The sequence below is a fragment of the Apis mellifera genome, linkage group LG9 (genome assembly GCF_003254395.2).
Source record: "Apis mellifera strain DH4 linkage group LG9, Amel_HAv3.1, whole genome shotgun sequence".
NCBI lineage: Eukaryota > Metazoa > Arthropoda > Insecta > Hymenoptera > Apidae > Apis > Apis mellifera.
Window position 1 is genome coordinate 10163832 of NC_037646.1, and position 12235 is coordinate 10176066.

The following is a 12235-nucleotide window of genomic DNA, read 5'->3' on the forward strand; positions in this document are numbered from 1 at the left end:
ATTACCACGCTGGATATTCCTATTCGTGGACCGATCTCGATTCACGGTTATTTCACACGGGTCCATTAATTGATTTCCATAAAAATTTCACACCAAAGGGAGGAGAGAATGTTAAATTCGATCGATTTAAATATTTTTTTAAATTTATTCTTAGAATTATTTCATGGACGAAACGTCGCCTGTACGTCATCTGTCGTATCAAGTCACGTGACGACACGATAGATAGATAGATCTCCTCGTTCGTGAGATTCAACTCGTTATTAAACGAGGAGGCTGGGATATATCGGCCGAGCAATATTGTCCTCATTCGTCGTGCAAGGAAGCCCGTGTAACGCACGCGTGTAACCCGGCTAACATGTTCAAATTGGGCGCATGCATGGAACAGGAGAACGCGGAGAAATTCGTTCCCAAGAGGGAGGAGAAGTTGAACAACCGTGGCCCCCTAGGAAATTCTCTCGTCGAATGGATCATGCGTCGCGTTTGCGAATAACGCGCACAAAATTCTCCCCAACATCGTCATCGCGAATATATCGTATACTTGGATTCGTTTCTCTCGATAATTCGCCCGGTTGTCCACCTGATCCAAAATTCTCCCGAGGGTTCGTTCGACCATTCCCCTCATTCGTTCCGCTGGAAATTCGTCCCGATGGAATTTGCATCTCAACAGATATTTCCTACGTATCCATCGAAATAACTCTGATCGAGCAGCTTGATTTCCAATGCACGCGCGCGCCTCGAAAAAGGCTAAACGCCGCGATTCAACCAATAACGAAAGGAGAAATACGACTGGTAATGACTGATCGGATACACGAGTTTGCGTGTGTTATATAGGGGTTGCAATTGATACGATACGGTTCGAATTAGATTCGAGTTGAACTCTCGTTTAATCCCATATGCGTGGCACGGAGTTTTTAGGAATATTGGAAACCAGTTTGCGAGACCGCAACTGGAGGAGATCAAGGAAACGTATAAATGGAAAAAACTGCAAGCTTCTCTCTCTCTTTCTCTCTTCCTCGTTCTCTCTTTTTTTTTCTGTTAAAACTATTTTTTCTCTCCGTTTCCCCCTTTTTCTTATTATTATTTTACCGTTCCAATTTTCGCGTCGGAGTCGGCGAATAAAAGTTGAGGGACCAAGATGCAATCTTGATGGGCCGCGGTCCTCCACTCTTACCTCCATTATTCCCTATCCTCCCCGGCAATATGTATTCTCATCTCTACCTAATTTAAATTTTAACCCCCTTTTATCCTAACGCCACGCGTTACAAGTCCTTTAAATTCCCTGGATCGATCTTTGCATAGTTAAAATCCAATCGGAATCCGGTGATCCGGTTTGAATCACGGACCGTTCAAATTTTCATTCGAGTATGCACGCGAATATATTTTTAAAGCTTGTCGATATTCTAAACGAAGATGAATATCCGCGTCAAATTTGTCGCGAAAAATCGGTGGAGATAATTCTTTTTTTCTCTTTTTGTTTTTCTATATATAAAAAAGGGGGGAAAAACAGATCACATACCTCGAATCTTTGCAAAAATCGAAAAACGAATGAAAATTTTCTCTTTCGCGTGTTATTTTCAATTAGAGAAACGAGATTATTAATTATTTCACGGCGAAAATTTGGGAACGAAAATCCAGAAACGGGGGAAAGAGAGAGAGAGAGGGTGAAAATTTTAATTACTAATTTTTCATCCGCATGGTATGGCGGATCGATGAAATTTTTGATTCCGGAAATTATATAGAGAAACGACAAAAGCGTTATTCGCAAATTTCGCGATTGCACGGTCAGGTGCAAACGATTTAACGAGCTCTCCATATTTTTAGCTCGACAAATGCGTAAATTTTTGTCATCCTTTCCCGAATTCGAACACACGATTCGAACATATCTCGAAACGACAACCGAACAATTTTATGAGAATGACGTTTCGAGTAATCGCTTAATAGATCACGACTCGTTGGAAGAAGGCATTTTCGCACAAGCGCACAATAGCAAGCATTATCGTATTTCTCTGGATAATTAACGTCATCGATCAACGCGATTCGCAAGAGACACGATGGATACGAATATAAGGATTGCGGAACCGGTTGTGCCCCGTTTGGCAGTGAACTTGAACGATCTTGAGAATCTCGTTCCATCCGGATGGAGGCAAAAAAAAAAAGAAAAAAAGAAACTGTGCAACAAAGGTAAAGTAAATTAATTTCTTTCTCTCTTCTGTCGTCCTTCCTGACTGATACGTCGATGGATCGGGAAGAAGAGAAAATATACCCTGTGGAAAAGTTCTCTTGATCTTTTAATAAGTGTGAGAGGATGGATGGATGGATGGATGGTTCGCGCTTAAAGGATGGAGAGAAAAATTTATACGGGGTTAGGGGGGTGCTGCGCCTTCGTGCAAATGAACAAGAGGCGAATATAGGGGAATAAGGGGAAATAAATAAATAAATAAATAAATAAAATGATGGAGATATAAAATATCGTATTTACAGGTAAACTTTGGAAATGTTTGGACACCTGTGACGCGTTGTTGATTCCCATCGAGCATGAAACAACCGGTATTTGGAAAGAAATATCATAAATGGTATATAAAAATACAACTAGATTGTGAAAACGATATATGTGGAGATACACATGGTGACCCTGTGAGAAATAAAAGTTTAGAAACGATGCATTTTTCTTTCCTCCTTTTCTCTTTTTTTTTTTTGCTTGTTTTTCCGAATAAAAAATTACGATATTACCAAAGAAAAAATAATTTGAAATCTCCTGTTCCAACTCCTCGTAAATAGTAAATAGTTATTTGGTACCAATTCTTTTTCGAGTGTTGGCAATAATCGATCAAATTAAATTTAATTTCGTAACTTAGAACGATGATTCGATAAATTGAATCGCGAGTCACGATTTTTCGCCTCGATTAAAAATTTCATAAAATTTCATAAAATTATTCACGACATTAATGAAATCCTCTCTCTCTCTCTCTCTCTCTCTCTTCGTATTAATGAATCCGGACGCAACATCGGTCATTGTAATATTACATATTTCTCTGTATAAAATATTTCGAAATATTTCCACTGTCAATCGCAAATACGCAACTTGAAAGCTACTACCTCCGACAGAGTTTGTTCGACACCAGTTTCAGTTTTCTCTCCGTTGTTTCAACAAATAATCGTACAAATGCAAAAATTGTATTACTTCGTTGCTGATGGAATCGTTAATAGTTGATCATAAAATCGTAATAAAATGAATGCTATTCAAAAATAAAAAAAAAAAAAAAGATACGCGACAAGGAGTGAATAGGAAATTTTCCTTCCTAACGTTAATAACGCGATATATATATATATATATCGTTACAAACAGGATGAAATCCCATACGAATGAATCAACGCGTAACGTTAACATCGCTCAATGACGATTACTCGACGCTGGATTAATAATGCCACTACTGATAACGATTGCAAGTTCATAATCCGTTCGCTAATTAATTAACGCTATTAAGCTAAATCCTTGCCACGGAAAATGTCATCGTACCCGGCCTGCTCGAACAGGAAAATGGATTCGACGAACGCTATGATATATATATATATTGCCGCCCAGACTCTCCAGTGACGCAATCTAACGCAATTTCGATTGATTCGTTCGCGTACAACCAGCGTGTACACGTACGTGTGTACGTGTGTGCAACTTTTGAGGTCGCGTAAGAGGTGGTCGGTGGAAATTTGAAAAATTCCCCGTCCCGGTTCATTTGCTTAAAACACGATCACGAAAAATCGAAGAGATATCCGGTCGGTCGGGCGAGAAAGAAGAAGGAAGAGAGAGAGGAGAAGGAAAGTCGAGGAAAATTAAGAGCGTACGTATTCCGTCGAAGATAATGAATGGCAAGTTGGAATGGATTTGCGGCATCGATTATTCTTTCTTCTGATTTTTCTACTTTCTCTTCCTTCTTTTTTTCTACGAGTGTTTTACGAGTGAAAAATGATTTAAAATAGGTCGACGAAAAAATAATATATATATGTATGTACCATTTCTTTTGAATGTTGTTCGAATATGTATACACGTCGAATTGAAACTCGACACTGAAGCTTTCGTTGATAAAAGAAAATAGAGAGAGAGAGAGAGTAAAAACGAGAAAAATACGATAGACTTTTGGTAGGTGGTATTACAATTTAACTGAATATTGGGTTATTTTCTTTTTTTTTTTTTCAAAGATAGCCACGGTTAGTTAGGTTCGATTGCACGTTGGAAACGGTATCGATTGTTTAATTAGAGGGCACAATAGGCACACGTGTCTAACAATAGAAAGGACTTTCCGCCGGACAATGGATTCATTCGGCCAATTTTCTTCTTCAAAACATCCAATTAAGCGACTTACAAATCGCAATTTGAAACGGAAGATGGGCGCACAGGTTGTCGCAAGGTGTGTGGATATACGGTCTATAATTTTTTCTCAATCCTTTTTTTTCCCTTCGGTTATGTCTAGTTCCAGTAGATATTTCTACAGGGAGAAAGTGCCATCTGACCGGATCGACTTCTTTCTTTCCCGTCCGCGGCTGACGGCTCCCTAAAAAAGTATCGAGTCGAAGTCGATACTGTTCAATTATTCATTAGATCAACGCGACATCGACAATTATTTCGTTGCCGAATCTTTGCCGAGGAAATTAACTAACCCTCGTGTCACGTATAATAATTTAAAAGTTTTCTTCCCAATTCATGGTTTTTTCACTCACTTTCAAATGTTTGAATTATGGAAAAATTATGCGACGTTCTTGCAATTCGACGTTTCCAAAACTCGAGTATTATGTACGATTATTACATACGAATTTCGTTTAATTTTACAGTTAACGAAACCATTTTCGAATCATTTTTCCAAACGCATTAAACATTTCCCCCTTTCACGTACTTAATTCAAACGTATAAATACGCATTAAAATAATAAATGGTTTCATCTGGCGCAACGTGGCCATAGGATAGGGGAATAAGGAAAATTAATTAAATAAACTCACTCGGGCCGCAACGAACGGTTACATCGCGTTTCGAATATGTATACGTACACATGTACCCGTGTATATTAATCAACTTTTAATTATCTCACTTTTCCACGATCAAATATGCAAACAAAATTGTAACAGACGTTCATCTTGACGTTATTGTTTCATTTTAGATGAACAATAACTCTCTTTTCAATGCAACGTCTTATCAAAATTGATGATTGCCAGGTTTATTAATTATTAAACGTCAAGGGAGAGGGGGAAACAAGTTTACAAAGAATTGGCGGAAATCTTGCACCTAAACTTTCTTCTTAGAATGTCTTGGAACGGTTACTCGACACGCGATGTAATATTGAATGTAACATTGGCAAGACCTTTGCCGACCTTGCCGGCAAACTTGAATTTCAAATGATGTTGAAAACTCTTTGTTTGACTATCAACTGATCTTAAACGCGGTCTAATCTGACTATAAAGTGACCGTGAATAAAGCTTGTTTGACTTGATCCCGATCGATTTCCCGCCAATATTTAGAAATTCATTCTCCCGACGAATTTGATGGAATGGTCAATTTTGCGGTATATTTTTTAAATAAATATCCATCGATCCGTAAACATGAACAGTTAGGATAGCCTCGATAAAATTTTTATGATATAAAATTTCATAAAGGAACCGTAGAAGTGGATATTTTTCCGTTTATTTCTTCCCTGTAACTTAATCCTCCATCCAAATAGAATCCAAGCAATCTGATCCAGGCAATAAAATATATGTAATATTAAAAATTATTTACTTTTCCATATATTCGAAATCTAATCCTAGTAAATAAATCGATTTAAACAATGTATCATCGTTGCTAATTGAAGTCGATCTCATTTAATCATAATTACCGTTTCGAGATCGAAATATGACGATAAATATTTGCCTAAATCATCGAGGGATTTAAGAAGCTTCAGAATTTAAGAAACATAGGCAATTAGAGTTGAGAAAAGCGGTTGAAAAGTTAATTAAGATCGATAGCACTTAGCTCGAGAGCAATATTTGTTAATTGTTATAATCGATGCGTTGTGGTCGAAGATAAGAGAAATGATTCATTTCTCTTCGAGAATTATTCCTGATAAATGTACATTTTTATACTTTTAAATACTATTCGTAATAATTCATCTTGAATTTATTTAAATCTTCGTAAATAATATCTTCGTAATAATTTCTTGTGATAATTTGTTCGAATGCACGATTCGAATACCGATCCAATCTCTGAAAACGAGAAGATTGTTTGAACAAATATTTGGAGTACAAACAACGTTTTAGATATACACGTGTATAATGTATAATTTACATAATTTACAACTTCTTGTTCGTGATTGTTCGTGGTAGAAATACATGTTTACGATACCCAATTATCAAACGATAAATATTTATCGGTTAATTTTAAACATTTTGAATTAATTACGTCGCTCATGATCGCATTAATACGTTCATTAATTAATGTAAATAACTCATGATCAATTCTGTCGAATGAAATTCGTCGATCGATTTTTCTATTTCCATTTCGTTCCATTTCGTCGATAAGTTTATTAGACAGGCGAATAAGCTTTCTCTTTCGAGTTATCGACGTTTTATACGAGGCAAGGTCGAAAGTATATATATATATAAGTATGGCTCGACGTATAATTTTTATTACCATTTCCATTGCCTTCTTAAAAATCGACCGGCATACAGCCTTTATGGTTTTCGTTACAAACCTTACAATACCATCTTTATATATATATTGTTATTATTGTTCCGCCATTTTCGAAACATTCGTCGAAGATAGAGTAATTTCAGAAACAATGAATCTGTTTGGCTATGATCATTGAGTTAAAATTTATATGGAAAGATAAAATCGATGGACGTTTAAAATAAAAAATATATAATTAAATGAAAAAAAGAATACAAGATTCTAGATTTTGTCCTTATACACGCGAGAATGATACATTAAGTACTTGGCAATGAACCTATCATAGAAAGAGAAAGGAGTCGATGTTCCATGATACCGGATCCAGTTCTTGACCCGAACTGGAAGACGTACACAACTGGAAGAAATGGAAAAGATGCGAGTTACAGTTTTTTCCCCTCGTCTCGTAACTATATAAGAGAGTCGATCGCGGTGATCGAGACTCAGACTATCCTTGGTTGTTCAATTTCACTCTCATCCTCCGGAGCGTTTAAAAAAAAAAATATCAAATGAAGAGACTGGTGAGTTCATCCTCGTCTTCTAAAAAACTTAGATGAAGCTTCTAAAAAAAAAAAAAACGAAATTTCAAAAGTTCCTTAGAGAGAAATCGATTAATCGATCGGAAGGAAGCGTTAAAAATTTAAAACTTGGGAAATTCCGCAAAAGCGCGAAGCCGCTTGTGCGGAAGGAAAATTTAAGGAACGCAGAAAACTTTCGAAAGTTTCGCAATCTTCGTGAAGAAAAGAGAGAGAGAGAAAAAAATTGATTTCAGATCGTAATCGTGTCGATGGTGGCGATCGTCGCCTCATACGGGAAAGGGAGAAGAAGCGTCTCGTCGAGTTTGGAAAACTTTCCGCCTTATCAAAGACCCGTTTGGCATCCACCTTTGTACGAGCAACACCGTTCGTTCAGGGAGCTTCCGTCGAAAACGCAACAGTATCCACCGTACAGGCAACGATCCAATAGGCAGGATATACCACCGCCTCGCCCTGCCGAACAGTCGCCTTTCAGGGATCAACCGTATCAAGATTACCCGTCGAACAGATACCGTCCATCCTATTACGAAATCGATCCATCCTTTAAAAACGTTTCGGACTTGCACGGCCCGTCCTCGTACTTCGCCGACGCATCTTCGTATAGGTATCATCAAGAGAGGGATCATCAGATACCGTACGCGGGTAAACAGCCCTCGTATCATTATCAAGACGATCGGCAATCCTTTCGCGATGATTACCGATTCCCAGATCACTACGACAAGATTAACCATTACAAAGAACAATCGGGGCAGCAACAGGTCGAATCGTTTGGCAGGGATCCGGAATATTTGAAGCACGGTAAGCATCTTGTATCGAGAGGAGAGACTTTGTTGTCAAGGTTTGTCATAAGCAGATCAATCGTTACTGCGTTTAATGCTCCTTTTATCTCGTTTAGATTACAATTTTCTACATCACAGTTGGTACGTTTTCTATGGATATTTTTTTGAAACAAATTTTCTAATTTTTTTAATTTAGAAGCGTGGATTTTTAAGTAACACGATTATTAAAGAATAAGATAGATATTAATTAAGGAGGAGTTTGAAACGAATACGATAGGAAATTCGTTCTAAAAAGAAAAAGAAAAGAAAAGGAAAGGAGAATGTGTTCAATCTTCAGGAAACCATGGTCTCGGATATGCGTTTGTGCCACCCATTTCACCGTACGAGAACCCACTACCATTGAACGAGGAAACATCGACGACGATGGCACCGACCACCACCTCCCAGCCATTGCTCCAGTCCACCACCGCTGCGGCTATCACCCAAGTTCATACGTCTCCAACTTCCGAGCCGAAAATGGCTCCTCTCAAGCCTTTATATACACCGACCATGCCACCCGTCAAAGCAGCCACCGATAGGGTATCATACTTTTCCATCCAATAATTTTCTTAAAACGTGCAAATCGATGATCAACATTTTTATAAATTATTTATTTCTCACACTGTTAATATATATTATTTATATTCTCAAGAATAACGTACAAATTGCTCTTGAGAATTCTTTCAACTCGAAATTTATTTTAATCATCGCTGTTAACATATCCACTCTCCCGAGAGTTTTAAAATTCTCTCCTCCTCGAATGAAATTTCTTAAATTTCCCATCCCTTTGTTTTCACGCAATTTACCGATCGCGATTAAATCGAGAGTTCAATCCCCCTTCCTCTTCCCAGGCGTGAAAATTCCCTCGAACTCCTGCGAGGAGCTTTTTAATCAAACGATCCGAGATTTAATCATAACTTCCTCCACAACATTCTTCCGGATGCGAGGCAATGAATCTTGTAATATATAAATATCCGACGAAAGTTTGGTTTTAATTGGTTCACAGCCGGCTGACCACACCGCCACCACGCGCGCACCAACCCCCCTAATTTCTACGGTGACGGCGAAATTGGCCGATTCGACGAGCACCGAGAACAGCTTACCTGTCACGGCCACGGAACCACCGATCGTATCTTTCGGACGACAGTACGTAATGCCGTTGTCACGAGTCGTTACTTGCTCGATCGAATTTGCGGCCGAGTCGTCGCATCTATAACCGTTCTCAACGATTTTGTAAGAAACGTGGCTTTCTGCGCCATTGAATCGATCCTTCGATTCCCCGGAACGGAACCGATGATTCGGATCCTTCGAACTTTTCGATTCGTCGCGAGAGGATTGCGGCAATTTCCAATTGCAATTTTTGCTCGAGGCAAAGAGTGAAGAGTAATGGTCGAGAGTTATTTTTGCAGCTATACATTTCGTTACACGGTGATAATTACTCTAAGAAATTATTCGCAATTATTCTCGAGTTATTCTTAACGAAATTCGACGACGAAATCGTTTGCGTAAACCTTTTTCGATTATTCGAGATCGTGAAAGGTTAAATATTTAGATCAACTCTCTTCGCAAATGGAACAGAACGGATCTTTTCATTTTCCTAAAGTTAAATTTTCCTTTAAATTGATTCGTACGATATAAAAAATATAAATTCACGTTTCTCGTCACAGGTCAGCGGCTCCAGTCGAGTTTCCAACGGTCAAATTCACTTTGCCAACGTCTTATTACCTGCCTTCAAGCTCAAAGGAGAAGCTGCAGCAATCTGTGCTCAGCTACCTGTTATCGCAACACTCGAAAGACTCGGTGAAAAGCATCTTACCCACGAGCCACGAATTATCAGATACTTTAAACAACAGTCTGAACGGCAAACTGCAAGGCGCGGTGTTGAATTACGTGGTTCCAGAAGAATCGAAGGACTCGTTGAAGAGCACGTTGCAGAATTCGTTGTTGAACTATCTCCTCCAGCAACAATCCGGCCACGGATCCACGTTTCAACAACCTTCCCTGTTCGAGGCGACTTCGAATCACGTCCCGTTGACGCCGATCGTCGACAGGCCGAAGATGGCACTGCCGAGCATACCGATCGCTGCCTTGTCACCGGTTTCTCGCCCGTTCTCGCAAGCGATAAACTACATCCCGATATCGATGCCAAAAGTGTCCCCGTTCGCGGGTACTCAAGTCTCGTCCCCCGGCCTCCAGTTAGATATAAACTCTTTCCCGAGAATCGATAAACTTCAAGGTACGAATCGTTCCTCAACGAGAGAGAGAGAGAGAGACTCGCCTCGGGGGATACACGGTCGTTAAGAGAAATTTAATCTCTTTTATCGGCCGCGTATCTCACCGCGATCAAGTTTATTAGGAAACCCAGTTTCTGCTTAAACCAAACTTCTGCAATTCTGAAAATTCCATCCGGTTCCTCTCTCTCTCTCTCCTTTTCTTCGTGGGTCTTCGATGGATTTTCGATGGATATACTTCTTCCCAACGCTCTTTCTCGGCTTCATAGTTTTCAGTTTCGAAAGTTCGGATTTTAAATCCGGAAGAGCTGTGACGACAAGCACGCGTAGTCGCGAAATTTTGTTCTCTTGAAAGGGGTGATGTATGTTTGCGTTTCAGACACGAGTTTGCAACCCACCGGCCTGACCTCGAGCGTGTTCAACAGTTTACCTGGGGGGTTAAACGGCGGCATAAGTGGTAGCATATCCGAGGGCGTATCAACTGGCGTACCAACTTTGAACTTGGGCCAGAATTTCCAATATTTAGGCCAGGTGCGACCGTTTGAACCGGCGAGGAGTCAACCGTATTCCACAGGTATGTGATACACGTTAAAAGAATCATCGATTAAGAAGAATAGAAAAATGTTTCTCGTTTTCATGTTCGTATTTGTCCACGTGTACTAATCCAAAACGATGATCTTGTCGATCTAAATCTCGATGCATTAGTGTAGGTATAGAATTCAGAATATTCTAATCGACATGATATAAAAATTTGGTTAATCTTAATAATTTACAAGTGTAATTTATAAATGTGTTCAATGTTGGATTATTCTAAGATAACTTTATAAATAAAAATAATTTTTACGATTTTGAATATTCAAATTGTATCTCTTCCATCACTATTATGTAGTATGTAGAGTTAGAATTGACAACAAAGTATGAAATGGAGAATTTTTATTCAATAGTATGATGTTTGTAAAAATATGAGACACTTGGATTCTAGAGATTGAATTATAAGCATTTCAAGTTCACGTTGGATGAAACGAGGCGGAAACAGAATAGTATAATGCGATAAAATGAGAAGACAAAGTTATATTTGCTATACAAAAATGTCCTACATTTTTATAACCATCCATACATGTATCTAAATCTTTTCCAATAAGTTTCTCCTATAATATATCTCGTATAATCGATCGGGGAAATTAATTGCATAGCGATGGAACTCTTTCCTTTGAGATACTTAATCTTCAAATGACGGGTCTTTGGCGCAGGATTGCAGTTACAGCTGGGCGGTTTCGGAGGGATGGATTACTCGTTGCGCACCACTAATCCTGCCCCACGTTCCACCAACCTGGGCATTACAAAATTGGGCTTAAGTTTGCCAGAATTTCCACGCTTCCTACGTCCCACGATACCGGCTTCCTACGTTCTCTGAGGTAAATTTTCCATAAACCGCTCGTGTCAAACGATCGCCGGGACGAGCGTCTTCAACGTCTTGTATCGTCTCGTTATATTCACGATATTCCTTCGCTCTGGAATGAAACTTCTATCTTATTTGCGGTTCTTCGACAAATTTGTTTTCTTTTCTTTCTCTCTCTCTCTCTCTCTCTCTCGATATGGACTTTCTTATTCACGGTTACTCGCTGTACAGCACGGACCTCGAGAAGTTGGTAAATCCCCCTGTCGATGGAGTGGCGTGAAACTTGTACGATGCTCGGTATCGGGAAAGTTGGGGGTGTGTTCGCGCTCGGTTTTGCCGGCGAAATTTTTTTCCATCCCGGTGTACGAAAATTGTTATATTGTTCCGAGTACACGTGTAACGCGAGTTCCCGTAATCACTCGATGGAAGTTTGTCGTTCAACCGGCAACTATTACATAGGCCGTTGAAATTTTACGAAACTGTGCTTCGATCCCCGGAATGCTGGATTTTTACGGAGCAAAAAATTCTTTTTTTCTCCTTTTTTTTTTTTCTTTCCTTTTTCGTCG

At 39.1% G+C, this 12235-nt stretch overlaps 1 protein-coding gene across 1 annotated transcript; it reads left to right on the top strand.

Annotated features, from left to right (window-relative positions):
- Positions 1–7437: 7437 nt before the first annotated feature.
- LOC107964944 lies at positions 7438–11940 on the top strand. The gene is made up of 6 exons (XM_016913895.2): positions 7438–8019; positions 8338–8579; positions 9046–9185; positions 9707–10275; positions 10650–10844; positions 11521–11940. The coding sequence occupies exons 1-6, from the start codon at positions 7473–7475 to the stop codon at positions 11682–11684; spliced, it is 1857 nt and encodes a 618-aa protein (XP_016769384.2). The 5' UTR covers positions 7438–7472; the 3' UTR covers positions 11685–11940.
- Positions 11941–12235: the final 295 nt, after the last annotated feature.

Excerpts from the sequence above, each read along its gene's own strand:
- LOC107964944 (XM_016913895.2), top strand. The coding sequence starts at position 7,473 with ATGGTGGCGATCGTCGCCTCATACGGGAAAGGGAGAAGAAGCGTCTCG. Across the intron at positions 9,186-9,706 it reads ATCGTATCTTTCGGACGACA|GTCAGCGGCTCCAGTCGAGT; the intron begins GTACGTAATGCC and ends TTCTCGTCACAG. Across the intron at positions 10,845-11,520 it reads GAGTCAACCGTATTCCACAG|GATTGCAGTTACAGCTGGGC; the intron begins GTATGTGATACA and ends TCTTTGGCGCAG.